The 21,012-nt window shown below is 44.0% G+C and overlaps 1 protein-coding gene across 1 annotated transcript in view; it reads left to right on the forward strand.

The window, feature by feature from the left end:
* Positions 1–21,012, forward strand: part of POLRMT (RNA polymerase mitochondrial) — a 367,345-nt gene that overhangs the window by 133,141 nt on the left and 213,192 nt on the right. Inside the window, exons 6-8 of the mRNA XM_053702843.1 lie at positions 463–612; positions 722–889; positions 972–1,142. Coding sequence (XP_053558818.1) covers positions 463–612; positions 722–889; positions 972–1,142 — 489 coding nt within the window. The remainder of the gene's footprint in view (positions 1–462; positions 613–721; positions 890–971; positions 1,143–21,012) is intronic.

The raw sequence follows: 21,012 nt of genomic DNA on the forward strand, positions 1-21,012 counted from the left end.
AGTCTCTTTTTTAAAAAAAATATTTGTTTGTGCATCAAAAAGAGGGCATGTTTTATAATGTGTTTAATTGTTATTTATTTTTGTGAAGCAAATAGTCTAGTTTGTTACTTCCTACCTACCAATAGCGCTAGGTGATTTTAAACATATAAACAAATAGCTTTAATTGAAAATTTTTCATATAAATATATTGTAGTACATTTTAAGTAGCACTTTTCCATATTTTGGAGTTTTGCGCAGTCTAGATCAATTTACTTGGATCAGTCTATCTTGCACAGGCTGAAGATGGAGGTGGAGCAACAGTTGTATTTGTTGATGCAATACAGGTATAGTGGAGGAAATTTAAAGATCATGACAAAAGATACAGTGGCTGATAATAGAGTTTTTTTTTGTGAGAAAATAAATGAAGAATCCCATATAGTTCTTGAAGCATTAACTAAACCACAGGCCTTATTTCCTTACCAGGACTCTCCCTCGCTATATCCTAAGCTTGATTTCAACGTATCTGAGCTGCATAGTTGGTTTGAGGAGCAACTGAATGTAGAGAGCAGTGACACAATAACTATCAATTCTGTAGAATCCTCCAAGCCAGTTTCAGAAGGAAGAAATGAAGCGGTAAGTTTTCCCTAGATACCTTCTTGCAACAAGCATACTCTGGGGTTTGTGTGATAGTTGACTTCCATATTGCAGTGTGATGTTAAACATTTGTATGGTTTGGTTTCAGAGGGATCAGCTGGATTCTCTGCACTCTCACTGGAGAAAAGCACTGCTCGACGCTTTCCATGACTCCAAGAATCACCTGGAATGGATCAGCAGGAAGTCACGCAAAATAAACCTGTACCCGTTCCTCTGTCTACTGGAAGAGGAACAGTATGTGGAAATCATGCTGCAGGTGTGATAGTATATACTTTGATGTGTATGTGGTTTACATTTTTTTTTAACTAACATGTATATAATTTATCTTATCTGTGCAGTCCCTCACCCGCATGCCTCCTACTGGTGAATCATTCCTTTTGATGTCTCGGGAACTGGGATCCAAGATCTACAACAGATTCTCAATTCGCAGGAAGTTGAAGGGACAACACTTAGACAAGATTAGACATTTATACATGGAATATTGCCAACTCCTGGCTAAAGATGGGCAGGTGAGGACGAATAAGTGTATGCACTCCTGAGTGAGATCTGTTACATTGTCACAATGCTACAAAGAAAGGAATACATGTCTCCCCCACGCTGAATAAGATAACTTTTTGACTCACCATGCGCACAGGAAAAGATTAGGAGGAAACTTGATGTTTATCATATGAACTGATAGAAGTATCTTATTTTAGTGAGTATTAGGTACATTGAACAACTTCAAAATAGACATAAAGGAAGATAAAGGTCTAAATAACTTATATCCTTCAAAAAAACAAGGAAAATTTAATTTTTAAATGGTCACTGAATTATCACCCTATTTCTTAGCTAGAGTACAGAAAAATACCTAATTTCTCTTGTAAGGTGTATCCAGTCCACGGATTCATCCTTTACTTGTGGGATATTCTCCTTCCTGACAGGAAGTGGCAAAGAGAGCACACAGCAGAGCTGTCCATATAGCTCCCCCTCTAGCTCCACCCCCCAGTCATTCTCTTTGCCGGCTCTAAGCAATCGGAAGTGTAAAGTGAACGTGGTGTTAGAAATGTAGTTTTTATTTTCTACAATCAAAAGTTTATTTTAAATGGTACCGGTGTGTACTATTTACTCTCTAGCAGAAAGGAATTAAGAGTTCTGCAGGGAGGAAGATGATTTTAGCATGTTGTAACTAAAATCCACTGCTGTTCCCACATAGGACTGAGGAGTGCAAGAAAACTTCAGTTGGGGGGGAACGGTTTGCAGGTTAGGCTGCAATAAGGTATGTTCAGTCATTTATTTCTAGACAAGACTGTGATAATACTAGAAGAGACTGATAATATCCCCATGAGGGAAGGGTAAGCTGTATTCAGAGACTAAGTATGGAATTGCAAGCTTACATAACAGGGCTAGTTTATGCTGGTTGACACTATTTAATGGCAAACGGTTATTATTGAAAAATTTAGTTTTTTTGAGACACTTTGAAGGTTCCTTTGGGTTTCTTTCAGGGGTTATTACCCACATGGCTATTACTAAAACACTTGGGAGTGTTTCTTTAGGCCTCACAAGCACCGGAGTGAGGTGGGAGGGGCCTAATTTCGCGCCTCAGATGCGCAGTTAATTTGACTAGAAGTTCAGGCTGCTTCACATGGAGGGTCCTGCTGCAGTTTGAGTCAACCTCTCCCCAAGTGTCACAACCAGTTACGCCCGCTCATGCGACGCCTAGCACCTCTAGTGCGTCTAACTTTTACCTTGCAAGACTTGGCGGCAGTTATGGATAATACCTTCTCAGTGTTCTTATCTAAACTGCCCGTGTTACCTGCAAAGCGTGATAGCTCTGTTTTAAGAACAGATAATGAGCATTCTGACGCTTTAGTAGCCGTATCCGATATACCCTCACAACACTCTGAAGTGGGGGTGAGGGTTGTGCTGTCTGAGGGAGAAATTTCCGATTCAGGAAAGGTTTCTCCTCAGACAGATTCAGATACGTTGGCTTTTAAATTTAAACTAGAACACCTCCGCTTATTGCTTAGGGAGGTATTAGTTACTCTGGATGACTGCGACCCTATGGTGGTTCCAGAGAAATTGTGTAAAATGGACAAGTACCTAGACATTCCTGTTTACACTGATGTGTTCCCGGTCCCTAAGAGGATTGCGGATATCGTTACTAGGGAGTGGGATAAACCAGGTATTCCCTTCGTTCCCCCTCCTGTTTTTAAGAAAATGTTCCCCATATCTAATCCCATACGGGACTCGTGGCAGACGGTCCCTAAGGTGGAGGGTGCTGTTTCTTCACTTGCTAAACGCACACCTATACCTATAGAAGACAGTTGTGCTTTTAAAGACCCTATGGATAAAAAATTAGAGGGTTTACTTAAGAAAATTTTTGTTCAACAAGGTTTTCTTCTCCAACCTATTGCGTGCATTGTTCCTGTAACCACTGCGCTGGAAGATGCGCTCCAGACGGAGACCTCATATGAGGACATTATGGACAGAATTAAGGCTCTTAAGCTGGCTAATTCTTTTATCACAGATGCCGCTTTCCAACTAGCTAAGTTAGCGGCAAAAAAATCAGGTTTCGCCATTTTGGCGCGCAGGGCGCTATGGCTAAAGTCCTGGTCGGCCGATGTGTCGTCAAAATCCAAACTATTGAACATCCCTTTCAAAGGAAAGACCCTCTTCGGGCCTGAATTGAAAGAGATTATTTCAGAAATCACTGGGGTAAAAGGCCATGCTCTCCCTCAGGACAAGTTCTTCAAGACAAAGAATAAACAAAATAATTTTCATTCCTTTTGGAATTTCAGGAGCAGTATCGCTTCATCCTCCCCTGCTGCAAATCAAGAGGGTAACTCTTCACAACCCAGGGCAGCCTGGAAACCTTACCAGGGCTGGAACAAGGGTAAACAGGCCAAGAAGCCTGCAGCTGCCTCCAAGACAATATGATGGGGTAGCCCCAGATCCGGGACCGGATCTAGTAGGGGGCAGACTCTCTCTCTTCGCTCAGGCCTGGGCAAGACATGTACACGATCCCTGGGCCTTAGAGATTGTATCTCAGGGATATCTTCTAGAATTCAAGGACTCCCCTCCAAGGGGAAGGTTCCACATTTCTCGTCTGTCTTCAGACCAGACAAAGAAAGAGGCGTTCTTACGCTGTGTAGAAAACCTACATACAATGGGAGTGATCCACCCAGTTCCAATTGCGGAACAAGGGCTGGGGTTTTACTCAAACCTGTTTGTGGTTCCAAAGAAAGAAGGAACTTTCAGACCAATCCTGGATCTAAAAATTCTAAACAAATTCCTCAGAGTCCCATCATTCAAGATGGAGACCATTCGGACAATTTTACCAATGATCCAGGAGGGTCAATATATGACCACCGTGGATTTAAAGGATGCGTATCTGCACATTCCTATCCACAAAGATCATCACCAGTTTCTCAGGTTCGCTTTTCTGGACAAGCATTACCAGTTTGTGGCTCTTCCTTTCGGGTTGGCCACTGCTCCCAGAATTTTCACAAAGGTGCTAGGGTCCCTCTTGGCGGTTCTAAGACCACGGGGCATAGCAGTGGCGCCTTATCTAGACGACATCTTAATTCAGGCGTTGACTTTCCAAAGAGCCAAGTCTCACACGGAAATTGTAGTGGCCTTTTTGAGGTCTCACGGGTGGAAGGTGAACATCAAAAAGAGTTCTCTCTCCCCCCTCACAAGAGTTTCTTTCCTAGGAACTCTTATAGACTCGGTAGAAATGAAAATATTTCCGACGGAGGTCAGAAAGTTAAAACTCTTAACCACTTGCCGAGCCCTTCATGCCGTTCCTCGGCCATCTGTAGCTCAGTGCATGGAGACAATCGGGCTAATGGTAGCGGCAATGGACATAGTCCCTTTTCTCCAACATTGGTGTGTCCGGTCCACGGCGTCATCCTTACTTGTGGGAATATTCTCTTCCCCAACAGGAAATGGCAAAGAGCACAGCAAAAGCTGCCCATATAGCCCCTCCTCAGGCTTCGCCCCCCAGTCATTCTCTTTGCCGCTCTGAACAAGTAGCATCTCCACGGAGATGGTGAAGAGTATGTGGTGTTTAGTTGTAGTTTTTTATTCTTCTATCAAGAGTTTGTTATTTTAAAATAGTGCCGGTTTGTACTATTTACTCTAAAACAGAAAAGGATGAAGAGTTCTGTTTAAAAGAGGAGTATGATTTTAGCAGCAGTAACTAAAATCAATTGCTGTTCCCACGCAGGACTGTTGAGCCCAGAGAACTTCAGTTGGGGGGAACAGTTTGCAGACTTTTCTGCTCAAGGTATGACTAGTCCATTTTCTAACAAGACTGAGTAATGCTAGAAGACTGTCATTTTCCCTCTTTGGGATCGGTAAGCCATTTTCTTAGACTCATAACAGAATGAAGGCTTATTAATGGGCTATATACTGGTTGACACTCTTGTGGGCTAAATCGATTGCTTTATTCAATATTTATATACGGTTTGAAGTGTTTTTAAAACCTGAGAATATTTGGGGAACGTTTTTAGGCGCCAGGCAGTCGTTTAGACACCTTCCCAGTCAGGAAGGGCCTTTCACTCTAGTAGGCAGAGCCTCTTTTTCGCGCCATAATTGCGCAGTTTCTTTTGGATGCAGTGCATGCAGCTTCATGTGAGAGGGTCTGGTGGCCATTAAAAACGTTCCTGGAAGGCTTATTTTTGTGTCGAATAACCCCCAAGGGCAGGTGAAGCCGCAGCAAACGCTGTGGCTGGGACTGTAGTGGGTTTAAAGTTGCTAATTGATAAAACAGCTCCGGTTTCCTCATTTAAGGGGTTACAATCTTGAAAATTGGGGTGCAATACTTTTAAGGCATTAAGACACTAGGGTGCAAATTTGGTAAAGATCGGATATTTCCTTCATAGTTTTTCACATATCCAGAAATAAAGTGTGCTCTGTTTAACATTTAAAGAGACAGTAACGGTTTTGTTTAAAAACGGTTTTATTGCATTAATAGCCTGTATAAGCCTGTCTAACATGTCTGTACCTTCAGATAGATCATGTTCTGTATGTATGGAGGCCAAGGTGGCCCCCCCTTCAAATGTATGTTATAATTGTGCCATGACGTCCAGACAAAGTAAGGACAGTACTGTCACATTTAATAAGGTTGCCCAAGATGATTCCTCAAATGAAGATAGTGGGGATAGTTCTTCATCCTCTCCTTCTGTGTCAATACCAGTTATGCCCGCGCAGGCGATTCCTAGTACATCTAGCGCGCCAATGCTTGTTACTATGCAACAATTAACAGCAGTAATGGCTAATTCTATAGCTAATATTTTATCCAAAATGCCAGCATTTCAAAGAAAGCCTGATTGCTCAGTTTTAAATACAGTAGAGCAAGAGTGCGCTGACGATAATTTATCTGTCATACCCTCACACCAGTCAGAATTGGCAGTGAGGGAGGGTTTGTCGGAGGGAGAAATTTCTGATTCAGGAAGAATTTCTCAACAGGCAGAACCTGATGTTGTGACGTTTAAATTTAAGTTAGAGCGCCTTACTTAAGGAGGTACTAACTACGCTGGATGATTGTGACTCTTTGGTCATTCCAGAAAAATTGTGCAAAATGGACAAATTCCTAGAGGTCCAGGTGCACCCTGATGCCTTTCCGATACCTAAAAGGGTGGCGGACATAGTGGCTAAGGAGTGGGAGAAACCAGGCATACCTTTTGTCCCACCTCCTATATTTAAGAAAATGTTCCCCATGGTCGACCCAAGGAAGGACACATGGCAAACAGTCCCTAAGGTTGAGGGGGCAGTTTCTACGCTAGCCAAACGCACGACTATTCCCATTGAGGACAATTGTGCTTTCAAAGATCCTATGGATAAAAAATTGGAGGGTTTGCTTAAAAAGATTTTTGTTCAGCAAGGTTTCCTCCTCCAACCAATTTCGTGCATTATTCCTGTCACTACGGCGGCGTGTTTTTGGTTCAATGAACTAGAAAAGTCGCTCAATAAGGAGACTCCATATGAGGAAGTCATGGACAGAATTCACGCACTTAAGTTAGCTAATTCCTTTATTTTAGATGCCGCTTTGCAATTGGCGAGGTTAGCGGCGAAAAATTCAGGGTTTACAATTGTGGCGCGCAGAGCGCTCTGGCTAAAGTCTTGGTCGGCGGATGTATATTCCAAGACAAAATTGCTTAATATTCCTTTCAAAGGTAAGACCCTTTTTGGGCCAGAATTGAAAGAGATTATTTCAGACATCACTGGGGGAAAGGGCCATGCCCTTCCACAGGATAGGCCTTTTAAGGCTAAGAATAAGTCCAATTTTCGTTCCTTTCGTAACTTCAGGAACGGACCGTCTCCTAACTCTAAAGCTTCTAGACAAGAGGGTAACGCTTCCCAGGCTAAGCCAGCTTGGAAACCAATGCAAGGCTGGAACAAGGGTAAACAGGCCAAGAAGCCTGCTGCTGCTACCAAGACAGCATGAAGGGGTAGCCCCCGATCCTGGACCGGATCTAGTAGGGGGCAGACTCTCTCTCTCTTTGCTCAGGCTTGGGCAAGAGATGTTCCGGATCCCTGGGCACTAGAAATAGTCTCTCAGGGTTATCTTCTAGAATTCAAGGAACTTCCTCCAAGGGGAAGGTTCCACATGTCTCGCTTATCTTCAGACCAGATAAAGAGACAGGCATTCTTACATTGTGTAGGAGACCTGTTAAAGATGGGAGTGATACACCCAGTTCCAACAGTGGAACAAGGTCAGGGGTTTTACTCAAACCTGTTTGTAGTTCCCAAAAAAGAGGGAACTTTCAGACCAATTCTGGATTTAAAAATTCTAAACAAATTCCTCAATGGAAACCATTTGAACAATTTTACCTACAATCCAGGAGGGTCAATATATGACTACCGTGGATTTAAAGGATGCGTACCTACATATTCCTATCCACAAAGATCATCATCAGTTCCTAAGGTTCGCCTTTCTGGATAAACATTACCAGTTCGTGGCTCTTCCGTTCGGTTTAGCCACTGCTCCCAGAATTTTCACAAAGGTGCTAGGGTCCCTTCTTGCGGTTCTAAGACCGAGGGGCATTGCAGTGGCACCTTATCTAGACGACATTCTAATTCAAGCATCGTCTCTTTCCAAGGCAAAGGCTCATACAGACATTGTTCTAGCCTTTCTCAGATCTCACGGGTGGAAGGTGAACGTAGAAAAGAGTTCCCTGTCTCCGTCAACAAGAGTTGCCTTTTTGGGAACAATAATAGATTCATTAGAAATGAAGATCATCCTGACAGAGGTCAGAAAGTCAAAGCTTCTAAACGCTTGTCAAGTTCTTCACTCTATTCTGCAGCCTTCCATAGCTCAGTGCATGGAAGTAGTAGGATTGATGGTTGCAGCAATGGACATAGTTCCTTTTGCTCGAATTCATCTAAGACCATTACAACTGTGCATGCTCAGTCAGTGGAATGGGGACTATGCAGACTTGTCTCCCCAGATTCAAGTAGACAAGGTAACCAGAGACTCACTCCGTTGGTGGTTGACTCAGAATCGCCTGTCTCAGGGAATGAGTTTCCGCAGACCAGAGTGGATCATTGTCACGACCGACGCCAGTCTATTAGGCTGGGGCGCGGTCTGGGACTCCCTGAAAGCTCAGGGTCTATGGTCTCGGGAAGAGTCGCTTCTCCCAATAAACATCCTGGAACTGAGAGCGATGTTCAATGCGCTCCGGGCTTGGCCTCAACTAGCGAAGGCCGGATTCATAAGATTCCAGTCGGACAACATGACGACTGTAGCTTACATCAACCATCAGGGAGGAACAAAGAGTTCCTTGGCGATGAGAGAGGTATCCAAGATCATCAAATGGGCAGAGGATCACTCCTGCCACCTATCTGCAATTCACATCCCAGGAGTAGACAACTGGGAGGCGGATTATTTGAGTCGTCAGACTTTCCATCCGGGGGAGTGGGAACTCCATCCGGAGGTCTTTGCCCAGTTAACTCGATTATGGGGCATTCCAGACATGGATCTGATGGCGTCTCGTCAGAACTTCAAGGTTCCTTGCTACGGGTCCAGATCCAGGGATCCAAAGGCGACTCTAGTGGATGCATTAGTGGCGCCTTGGTCGTTCAACCTAGCTTATGTGTTTCCACCGTTTCCTCTCCTTCCCAGGCTCGTAGCCAGGATCAAACAGGAGAAGGCCTCAGTGATTCTGATAGCTCCTGCGTGGCCACGCAGGACTTGGTATGCAGACCTGGTGAATATGTCATCGGCTCCACCATGGAAGCTACTTTTGAGACAGGATCTTCTAGTACAAGGTCCGTTCGAACATCCAAATCTAGTTTCTCTGCAGCTGACTGCTTGGAAATTGAACGCTTGATTTTATCCAAGCGTGGGTTTTCAAGTTCAGTGATAGATACTGGTCCAAGCCAGAAAACCTGTGACTAGAAAGATTTACCATAAAATATGGAAAAAATATATCTGTTGGTGTGAATCCAAGGGATTCTCCTGGAGTAAGATTAAAATTCCTAAGATTCCTTCCTTTCTCCAAGAGGGTTTGGATAAAGGGTTGTCAGCGAGTCCTCTAAAGGGACAGATTTCTGCTTTATCTGTTTTGTTACACAAACGCCTGGCAGCTGTGCCAGATGTACAAGCTTTTGTACAGGCTTTGGTCAGAATCAAGCCTGTTTACAGACCCATGACTCCTCCTTGGAGTCTAAATTTAGTTCTTTCAGTTCTTCAAGGGGTTCCGTTTGAACCTTTACATTCCATAGATATCAAGTTACTATCTTGGAAAGTTCTGTTTTTGGTTGCTATTTCTTCTGCTAGAAGAGTTTCTGAATTATCTGCTTTGCAGTGTGATCCACCCTATCTGGTGTTCCATTCAGATAAGGTTGTTTTGCGTACCAAGCCTGGTTTTGTTCCAAAAGTTGTTTCCAACAAGAATATTAACCAGGAAATAGTTGTTCCTTCTCTGTGTCCGAAACCAGTTTCAAAGAAGGAACGTTTGTTACACAATTTAGATGTAGTCCGTGCTTTAAAGTTCTATTTAGAAGCAACAAAGGATTTTAGACAAACCTCTTCTTTGTTTGTCGTTTACTCTGGTAAGAGGAGAGGACAAAAAGCTACTGCTACCTCTTTTTCTTTCTGGCTGAAAAGCATTATCCGATTGGCTTATGAGACTTCCGGACGGCAGCCTCCTGAACGAATCACAGCTCACTCCACTAGGGCTGTGGCTTCCACATGGGCCTTCAAGAACGAGGCTTCTGTTGATCAGATATGTAAGGCAGCGACTTGGTCTTCTCTGCACACTTTTGCCAAATTTTACAAATTTGATACTTATGCTTCTTCGGAGGCTATTTTTGGGAGAAAGGTTTTGAAAGCCGTGGTGCCTTCTGTTTAGGTAACCTGATTTGCTCCCTCCCTTCATCCGTGTCCTAAAGCTTTGGTATTGGTTCCCACAAGTAAGCATGACGCCGTGGACCGGACACACCAATGTTGGAGAAAACAGAATTTATGCTTATCTGATAAATTTCTTTCTCCAACGGTGTGTCCGGTCCACGGCCCGCCCTGGTTTTTTAATCAGGTTTGAAAAATTTCTTTCTCTATACACTACAGTCACCACGGCACCCTATAGTTTCTCCTTTTTTTTTTCTCCTAACTGTCAGTCGAATGACTGGGGGGCGGAGCCTGAGGAGGGGCTATATGGACAGCTTTTGCTGTGCTCTTTGCCATTTCCTGTTGGGGAAGAGAATATTCCCACAAGTAAGGATGACGCCGTGGACCGGACACACCGTTGGAGAAAGAAATTTATCAGGTAAGCATAAATTCTGTTTTGCACGGATACACCTCAGACCACTGCAATTATGCATGTTCAAACAGTGGAATGAGGATTATGCAGATTTGTCACCTCAAATACAGCTGGACCAGGGGACCAGAGATTCTCTTCTCTGGTGGTGGTCTCAGGATCACCTGTCTCAGGGAATGTGTTTCCGCAGACCAGAGTGGATCATCGTAACGACCGACGCCAGTCTGTTGGGCTGGGGCGCAGTCTGGGAGTCCCTGAAAGCGCAGGGTTTATGGTCTCGGGGAAGAAGCTCTTCTCCCGATAAACATTTTGGAACTGAGGGCAATATTCAACGCTCTCCAGGCATGGCCTCAGCTTGCTGCGGCCAAATTCATTAGATTTCAGTCGGACAACATCACGACTGTAGCTTACGTCAATCATCAAGGGGGAACAAGGAGTTCCCTAGCAATGACGGAAGTAACCAAAATAATCAGGTGGGCGGAGGATCACTCCTGCCATCTCTCAGCAATTCACATCCCAGGAGTAGACAACTGGGAGGCGGATTTTCTAAGTCGTCAGACTTTTCACCCGAGGGAGTGGGAACTCCACCCGAAGGTTTTTGCCCAGCTGACTCAGCTATGGGGCACTCCAGAATTGGATCTGATGGCGTCCCGTCAGAACACCAAGCTTCCTCTTTACGGGTCCAGATCCCGGGATCCCCAGGCGGTTCTGATAAATGCTCTAGCAGCGCCTTGGTCCTTCAATCTGGCCTATGTTTTTTCCACCGTTTCCTCTCCTCCCTCTTCTGGTTGCCAGAATCAAGCAGGAGAGGGCTTTGGTGATTCTAATAGCGCCTGCGTGGCCACGCAGGACCTGGTATGCAGACCTAGTGGACATGTCATCTGTTCCACCATGGACACTACCAGTGAGGCAGGACCTTCTAATACAAAGTCCTTTCAAACATCCAAGTCTAATTTCTCTGCGTCTGACTGCTTGGAGATTGAACGCCTAATTCTATCAAAGCGTGGTTTCTCTGAGTCGGTTATGGATACCCTGATTCAGGCTAGAAAGCCTGTCGAAAATACCTTTCTCCTACATTGGTGTATCCGGTCCACGGCTTCATCCTTACTTGTGGGATATTCTCAATCCCTACAGGAAGTGGCAAAGAGAGCACACAGCAGAGCTGTCCATATATCTCCCCTCAGGCTCCGCCCCCCCAGTCATTCTCTTTGCCGCTCTAACTAGTAGCATCTCCACGGGGGTAGTAAAGAGTATGTGGTGTTAGTTGTAGTTTTTTATTTCTTCTATCAAGAGTTTGTTATTTTAAAATAGTGCCGGCTTGTACTATTTACTCTGCAGCAGAAAGTGATGAAGATTTCTGCTAAGAGGAATATGATTTCTCCAACATAGGTGTGTCCGGTCCACGGCGTCATCCTTACTTGTGGGATATTCTCTTCCCCAACAGGAAATGGCAAAGAGCCCAGCAAAGCTGGTCACATGATCCCTCCTAGGCTCCGCCTTCCCCAGTCATTCTCTTTGCCGTTGCACAGGCAACATCTCCACGGAGATGGCTTAGAGTTTTTTGGTGTTTAAATGTAGTTTTTATTCTTCAATCAAGAGTTTGTTATTTTAAAATAGTGCTGGTATGTACTATTTACTCTGAAACAGAAAAGAGATGAAGATTTCTGTTTGTAAGAGGAAAATGATTTTAGCAACCGTTACTAAAATCGATGGCTGTTTCCACACAGGACTGTTGAGAGGAATTAACTTCAGTTGGGGGAAACAGTGAGCAGACTTTTGCTGCTTGAGGTATGACACATTTCTAACAAGACTTGGTAATGCTGGAAGCTGTCATTTTCCCTATGGGATCCGGTAAGCCATTTTTATTAAATAAGAATAAAGGGCTTCACAAGGGCTTTAAAGACTGGTAGACATTTTTCTGGGCTAAAACGATTGATTTATAAGCATTTTTAATAGTTTATAGCTTTGAGGAGTTATTTTATTCTTGGGAATTATGTTAAAGAAACGGCAGGCACTGTATTGGACACCTTTTTCACTGGGGGCCTTCTCTAATCATAGGCAGAGCCTCATTTTCGCGCCACTAATGCGCAGTTGTTTTTGGGAAGCAAGGCATGCAGATGCATGTGTGAGGAGCTCAGATACATAGAAAAAGCTTACTGAAGGCGTCATTTGGTATCGTATTCCCCTCTGGGCTTGGTTGGGTCTCAGCAAAGCAGATACCAGGGACTGTATAGGGGTTAAATATAAAAACGGCTCCGGTTCCGTTATTTTAAGAGTTAAAGCTTTCAAATTTGGTGTGCAATACTTTTAAGGCTTTAAGACACTGTGGTGAAATTTTGGTGAATTTTGAACAATTCCTTCATACTTTTTCACATATTCAGTAATAAAGTGTGTTCAGTTTAAAATTTAAAGTGACAGTAACGGTTTTATTTTAAAACGTTTTTTGTACTTTGTTATCAAGTTTATGCCTGTTTAACATGTCTGAACTATCAGATAGACTATGTTCTGTATGTGAGGAAGCCAAGGTTCCTTCTCATTTAAATAGATGTGATGTATGTGACAAACAATTTAGAGAAAATGATGCCCAAGATGATTCCTCAAGTGAGGGGAGTAAGCATGGTACTGCATCATCCCCTCCTTCGTCTACGCCAGTCTTGCCCACACAGGAGGCCCCTAGTACATCTAGTGCGCCAATACTCCTTACTATGCAACAATTAACGGCTGTAATGGATAATTCTATCAAAAACATTTTAGCCAAAATGCCCACTTATCAGCGAAAGCGCGACTGCTCTGTTTTAGAAAATACTGAAGAGCATGAGGACGCTGATGATAATGGTTCTGACATGCCCCTACACCAGTCTGAGGGGGCCAGGGAGGTTTTGTCTGAGGGAGAAATTTCAGATTCAGGGAAAATTTCTCAACAAGCTGAACCTGATGTGATTACATTCAAATTTAAATTGGAACATCTCCGCGCTCTGCTTAAGGAGGTGTTGTCTACTCTGGATGATTGTGACAATTTGGTCATTCCAGAGAAATTATGTAAGATGGACAAGTTCCTAGAGGTCCCGGGGCCCCCCGAAGCTTTTCCTATACCCAAGCGGGTGGCGGACATTGTAAACAAAGAATGGGAAAGGCCCGGCATACCTTTTGTCCCTCCCCCTATATTTAAGAAATTGTTTCCTATGGTCGACCCCAGAAAGGACTTATGGCAGACAGTCCCCAAGGTCGAGGGGGCGGTTTCTACTCTAAACAAACGCACTACTATCCCTATAGAAGATAGTTGTGCTTTCAAAGATCCTATGGATAAAAAATTAGAGGGTTTGCTTAAAAAGATGTTTGTTCAGCAAGGTTACCTTCTACAACCAATTTCATGCATTGTTCCTGTCACTACAGCAGCGTGTTTCTGGTTCGATGAACTAGAAAAGTCGCTCGATAAAGATTCTTCTTATGAGGAGATTATGGACAGAGTTCACGCTCTTAAATTGGCTAACTCTTTTACTTTAGACGCCACTTTGCAATTAGCTAGATTAGCGGCGAAAAATTCAGGGTTTGCTATTGTGGCGCGCAGAGCGCTTTGGCTAAAATCTTGGTCAGCGGATGCGTCTTCCAAGAACAAATTGCTTAACATACCTTTCAAGGGGAAAACGCTGTTTGGCCCTGACTTGAAAGAGATTATTTCAGATATCACTGGGGGTAAGGGCCACGCCCTTCCTCAGGATAGGTCTTTTAAGGCTAAAAATAAACCAAATTTTCGTCCCTTTCGCAGAAACGGACCAGCCTCAAGTTCTACATCCTCTAAGCAAGAGGGTAATACTTCTCAAACCAAGCCAGCCTGGAGGCCAATGCAAGGCTGGAACAAAGGTAAGCAGGCCAAGAAACCTGCCACTGCTACCAAGACAGCATGAGATGTTGGCCCCCGATCCGGGACCGGATCTGGTGGGGGGCAGACTTTCTCTCTTCGCTCAGGCTTGGGCAAGAGATGTTCTGGATCCTTGGGCGCTAGAAATAGTCTTCCAAGGTTATCTTCTGGAATTCAAGGAGCTACCCCCAAGGGGGAGGTTCCACAGGTCTCAATTGTCTTCAGACCACATAAAAAAACAGGCATTCTTACATTGTGTAGAAGACCTGTTAAAAATGGGAGTGATTCATCCGGTTCCATTAGGAGAACAAGGGATGGGATTCTACTCCAATCTGTTCATAGTTCCCAAAAAAGAGGGAACATTCAGACCAATCTTAGATCTCAAGATCCTAAACAAATTTCTCAAGGTTCCATCGTTCAAAATGGAAACCATTCGGACAATTCTTCCTACCATCCAGGAAGGTCAATTCATGACCACGGTGGATTTAAAGGATGCGTATCTACATATTCCTATCCACAAGGAACATCATCGGTTCCTAAGGTTCGCCTTTCTGGACAAGCATTACCAGTTTGTGGCACTTCCATTCGGATTAGCCACTGCTCCAAGAATTTTCACAAAGGTACTAGGGTCCCTTCTAGCGGTGCTAAGACCAAGGGGCATTGCAGTAGTACCTTACTTGGACGAAATACTGATTCAAGCATCGTCTCTACCACAAGCAAAGGCTCATACGGACATTGTCCTGGCCTTTCTCAGATCTCACGGGTGGAAAGTGAACGTAGAAAAAAGTTCTCTATCTCCGTCAACAAGAGTTCCCTTCTTGGGAACAATAATAGACTCCTTAGAAATGAGGATTTTTCTGACAGAGGCCAGAAAATCAAAACTTCTAAGCTCTTGTCAAGTACTTCATTCTGTTCTTCTTCCTTCCATAGCGCAGTGCATGGAAGTAATAGGTTTGATGGTCGCGGCAATGGACATAGTTCCTTTTGCGCGAATTCATCTAAGACCATTACAACTGTGCATGCTCAGTCAGTGGAATGGGGATTATACAGACTTGTCTCCGACGATACAAGTAGATCAGAGGACCAGAGATTCACTCCGTTGGTGGCTGACCCTGGACATCCTGTCACAGGGGATGAGCTTCCGCAGACCAGAGTGGGTCATTGTCACGACCGACGCCAGTCTGGTGGGCTGGGGCGCGGTCTGGGAACCCCTGAAAGCTCAGGGTCTTTGGTCTCGGGAAGAATCTCTTCTCCCGATAAATATTCTGGAACTGAGAGCGATATTCAATGCTCTCAAGGCTTGGCCTCAGCTAGCAAAGGCCAAATTCATACGGTTTCAATCAGACAACATGACGACTGTTGCGTATATCAACCATCAGGGGGGAACAAGGAGTTCCCTGGCGATGGAAGAAGTGACCAAAATAATTCAATGGGCGGAGACTCACTCCTGCCACTTGTCTGCAATCCACATCCCAGGAGTGGAAAATTGGGAAGCGGATTTTCTGAGTCGTCAGACATTTCATCCGGGGGAGTGGGAACTCCATCCGAAAATCTTTGCCCAAATAATTCAATTGTGGGGCATTCCAGACATGGATCTGATGGCGTCTCGTCAGAACTTCAAGGTTCCTTGCTACGGGTCCAGATCCAGGGATCCCAAGGCGACTCTAGTGGATGCACTAGTAGCACCTTGGAGCTTCAACCTAGCTTATGTGTTCCCACCGTTTCCTCTCATTCCCAGGCTGGTAGCCAGGATCAAACAGGAGAGGGTATCGGTGATCTTGATAGCTCCTGCGTGGCCACGCAGGACTTGGTATGCAGATCTGGTGAATATGTCATCGGCTCCACCATGGAAGCTACCTTTGAGACAGGATCTTCTTGTTCAAGGTCCGTTCGAACATCCGAATCTGGCCTCACTCCAACTGACTGCTTGGAGATTGAACGCTTGATTTTATCAAAGTGAGGGTTCTCAGATTCTGTCATTGATACTCTTGTTCAGGCCAGAAAGCCTGTAACTAGAAAAATCTACCATAAAATATGGAAAAAATATATCTGTTGGTGTGAATCTAAAGGATTCCCATGGAACAAGATAAAAATTCCTAAGATTCTATCCTTTCTTCAAGAAGGTTTGGAGAAAGGATTATCTGCAAGTTCTTTGAAGGGACAGATTTCTGCTTTATCTGTTTTACTTCACAAAAAGCTGGCGGCTGTGCCAGATGTTCAAGCTTTTGTTCAGGCTCTGGTTAGAATCAAGCCTGTTTACAAACCTTTGACTCCTCCTTGGAGTCTCAATTTAGTTCTTTCAGTTCTTCAGGGGGTTCCGTTTGAACCCCTACATTCCGTTGATATCAAGTTATTATCTTGGAAAGTTTTGTTTTTGGTTGCAATTTCTTCTGCTAGAAGAGTTTCAGAGTTATCTGCTCTGCAGTGTTCTCCTCCTTATCTGGTGTTCCATGCAGATAAGGTGGTTTTGCGTACTAAACCTGGTTTTCTTCCGAAAGTTGTTTCTAACAAAAATATTAACCAGGAGATAGTCGTGCCTTCTTTGTGTCCGAATCCAGTTTCAAAGAAGGAATGTTTGTTGCACAATTTGGATGTAGTTCGTGCTCTAAAATTCTATTTAGAGGCTACAAAGGATTTCAGACAAACATCTTCCTTGTTTGTTGTTTATTCTGGTAAAAGGAGAGGTCATAAAAGCAACTTCTACCTCTCTCTCTTTTTGGCTTAAAAGCATCATCAGATTGGCTTATGAGACTGCCGGACGGCAGCCTCCTGAAAGAATCACAACTCATTCCACTAGGGCCGTGGCTCCCACATGGGCCTTCAAGAACGAGGCTTCTGTTGATCAGATATGTAAGGCAGCGACTTGGTCTTCACTGCACACTTTTACCAAATTTTACAAATTTGATACTTTTGCTTCTTCTGAGGCTATTTTTGGGGGAGAGGTTTTGCAAGCCGTGGTGCCTACCATCTAGGTGACCTGATTTGCTCCCTCCCATCATCCGTGTCCTAAAGCTTTGGTATTGGTTCCCACAAGTAAGGATGACGCCGTGGACCGGACACACCTATGTTGGAGAAAACAGAATTTATGTTTACCTGATAAATTACTTTCTCCAACGGTGTGTCCGGTCCACGGCCCGCCCTGGTTTTTTAATCAGGTCTGATGATTTATTTTCTCTAACTACAGTCACCACGGTATCATATGATTTCTCCTATGCAAATATTCCTCCTTTACGTCGGTCGAATGACTGGGGAAGGCGGAGCCTAGGAGGGATCATGTGACCAGCTTTGCTGGGCTCTTTGCCATTTCCTGTTGGGGAAGAGAATATCCCACAAGTAAGGATGACGCCGTGGACCGGACACACCGTTGGAGAAAGTAATTTATCAGGTAAACATAAATTCTGTTTTTAGCACCAGTAACTAAAATCCATTGCTGTTCCCACGCAGGACTGTTGAAACCAGAGAACATCAGTTGGGGGGGGACAGTTTGCAGGCTTAACTGCTTCAGGTATGATCAGTCATTTTTCTAACAAGACCATGTAATGCTAGAAGACTTTCAGAAAATCCCTCTGGGATAGGTAAGCCATTTTTCTTAGACTCTGTATAAAATGATGGCTTATATTAAGGGCTCTATGCTGGTTGACACTATTGTGGGCTTAATCGATTGCTTTTTAGCATGTTTTTTGCTATAAATAAGGTGTTTTTTCAAACTTCAAAACACTTTTGGGGTTTAATTTGCGCCTGGCACTTATTTGGACGCCTAATCTAGTCAGAAAGGCCCCTCCACTCTGGAAGGAAGAGGAAGGAGGCCTCATTTTCGCGCCTCAATTGCGCAGATGTTTTGCCTAGGCAGTTCATGCAGCTTCACGTGGGGAGTCCAGAGGCTTCAGGAAAGGCTCCAGAGAGGCTTATTTCCTACTAAAATAATCCCTAAGGAAGGTAAAGGCCACAGTGGAAGCTGTGGCAAAGTACTGTAGTGTGTTAACCGGTTAATAACGGTTATTAGCTCCGGTTTGGGCATTAAGGGGTTAATTGGTCTGAAAATTTGTGTACAATCTTTTCAAAGCATTAAGACACTGGTGAAATTTTCATTAAAATCGGATGTTTATTTGATGGTTTTTTGATGTTTCAGTAATAAAGTGTGCACTTTTATTATTTAAAGAGACAGTAAAGTTTTTGTCAAAAATAATTTTTATTGCATTGAAGTTCTGTTTAAGTCTGTCAAACATGTCTGAATCTTCAGATAGCCTATGTTCTGTATGTTCAAAGTCCAAGGTGGTTCCCCCATTAAATTTATGTGTGAAGTGTGCCATAGCTTCCAAGCAGCTTAAGGACCATACAATCACACTTAAAGATATAGCCCAAGATGATTCTTTAGCTGAAGGTAGTGAAGATAGCTCGCTATCCTCTCCTTCTGTGTCAACACCAGCTATGCCCGCGCAAGCGATTACCAGTACATCTAGCGCGCCAATTACGATTACTATGCAACAGTTAGTGGTAGTAATGGATAATTCTCTCTCAGCATTTTTATCCAAACTGCCAGCTTTTCCTAGGAAGCGTGATTGCTCTGTTTTAAACACAGAAAATGAGCAAGCAGACGCAGAGGATAATTTATCTGTAGTTCCCTCACATCAATCTGACTTGGCGGTGAGGGAGGGCCTGTCTGAGGGAGAAATTTCTGACACAGGTAAAGTTTCTCAGCAGGCAGAGCCTGATACCATAGCATTTAAATTTAAGCTAGAACACCTCCACGCCCTGCTTAAGGAGGTCCTAGCTACCCTTGATGATTGTGATCCTTTAGTGATCCCAGAAAAACTGTGTAAAATGGACAAATTCTTAGAGGTCCCAGTACACGATGCATTTCCGATACCTAAGAGGGTGGCGGATATCGTGACTAAGGAGTGGGAGAAGCCAGGTGTACCTTTTGTTCCCCCTCCTATATTTAAGAAAATGTTCCCAATTGTTGACCCTAGAAGGGATGCGTGGCAGTCGGTCCCTAAGGTAGAGGGGGCAGTTTCAACGCTAGCTAAGCGCACGACTATACCAATAGAAGATAGTTGCGCTTTCAAAGATCCTATGGATAAAAAATTAGAAGGTTTACTTAAGAAAATTTTTGTTCAACAAGGTTTTCTTCTTCAACCAATTTCTTGCATTATTCCTGTAACCACTGCAGCTGCTTTTTGGTTTGAGGAATTAGAAAACTCGCTCTAGAAGGAGACTCCTTATGATGAAGTCATGGATAGAATTCACGCCCTGAAGTTGGCTAATTCTTTCATTACAGATGCCCCTTTTCAACTAGCTAAATTAGCGGCGAAAAATTCTGGTTTCGCAATAGTGGCGCGTAGAGCGCTTTGGCTAAAATCGTGGTCGGCGGATGTGTCGTCCAAAACAAAATTGCTTAATATTCCTTTCAAGGGTAAGACCCTATTCGGGCCAGAGTTGAAAGAAATTATTTCAGATATCACTGGGGGAAAGGGCCATGCCCTCCCACAGGATAGACCTTTCAAAGCTAAAAATAAGTCTAATTTTCGTTCCTTTCGAAATTTCAGGAACGGACCGGCTTCTACCTCTACAGCCACTAGGCAAGAGGGTAACGCACCCCAGCCCAAACCAGCATGGAAACCATTGCAAGGCTGGAACAAGGGTAAACAGGCCAAAAAGCCTGCTGCTGCTACCAAGATAGCATGAAGGGGTAGCCCCCGATCCGGGACCGGATCTAGTAGGGGGCAGGCTTTCTCTCTTTGCTCAGGCCTGGGCAAGAGATGTTCCGGACCCTTGGGCACTAGAAATTGTCTCTCAGGGGTATCTTCTAGAATTCAAGGACCTTCCTCCAAGGGGAAGGTTTCACATGTCTCGCTTATCTTTAGACCAGATAAAGAGACAGGCATTCTTACATTGCGTAGAAGACCTTTTAAAAATGGGATTGATACACCCAGTTCCAACAGCAGAACAAGGACTGGGATTTTACTCAAACCTGTTTGTAGTTCCCAAAAAGGAAGGAACTTTCAGGCCAATTCTGGATTTAAAGATCCTAAACAAATTCCTCAGAGTTCCATCATTCAAAATGGAAACCATTCGGACAATTTTACCAATGATCCAGGAGGGTCACTATATGACTACCGTGGACTTAAAGGATGCGTACCTGCATATTCCTATCCACAAAGATCACCATCAGTTCCTGAGGTTCGCCTTTCTGGACAAGCATTACCAGTTCGTGGTTCTTCCCTTCGGATTGGCCACTGCTCCCAGAATTTTCACAAAGGTGCTAGGGTCCCTTCTAGCGGTGCTAAGGCAAAGGGGCATTGCAGTAGCACCTTACCTAGACGACATTTTAATACAAGCGTCGTCCTTTCACAAAGCAAAGGCTCATACAGACATTGTTCTAGCCTTTCTAAGGTCTCACGGGTGGAAGGTGAACATAGAAAAAAGTTCTCTGTCCCCGTTCACAAGGGTTCCCTTCCTGGGAACAATAATAGACTCAGTGGAAATGAAGATCTTTCTGACAGAGGTCAGGAAGTTAAAACTTCTGAACACTTGTCGAGTTCTTCAATCCATTCCTCAACCCTCCATAGCTCAGTGCATGGAGGTAATAGGACTCATGGTTGCGGCAATGGACGTAGTTCCATTTGCTCGAATTCATTTAAGACCATTGCAACTGTGCATGCTCAAACAGTGGAATGGGGATTATGCAGATTTGTCTCCCCAGATTCAAATGGACCAGAAAACCAGAGACTCACTCCTCTGGTGGTTGTCTCTGGATCATCTGTCTCAGGGAATGAG

The sequence above is a fragment of the Bombina bombina genome, chromosome 2, assembly GCF_027579735.1.
Source record: "Bombina bombina isolate aBomBom1 chromosome 2, aBomBom1.pri, whole genome shotgun sequence".
Taxonomy (NCBI): Eukaryota; Metazoa; Chordata; class Amphibia; order Anura; family Bombinatoridae; genus Bombina; species Bombina bombina.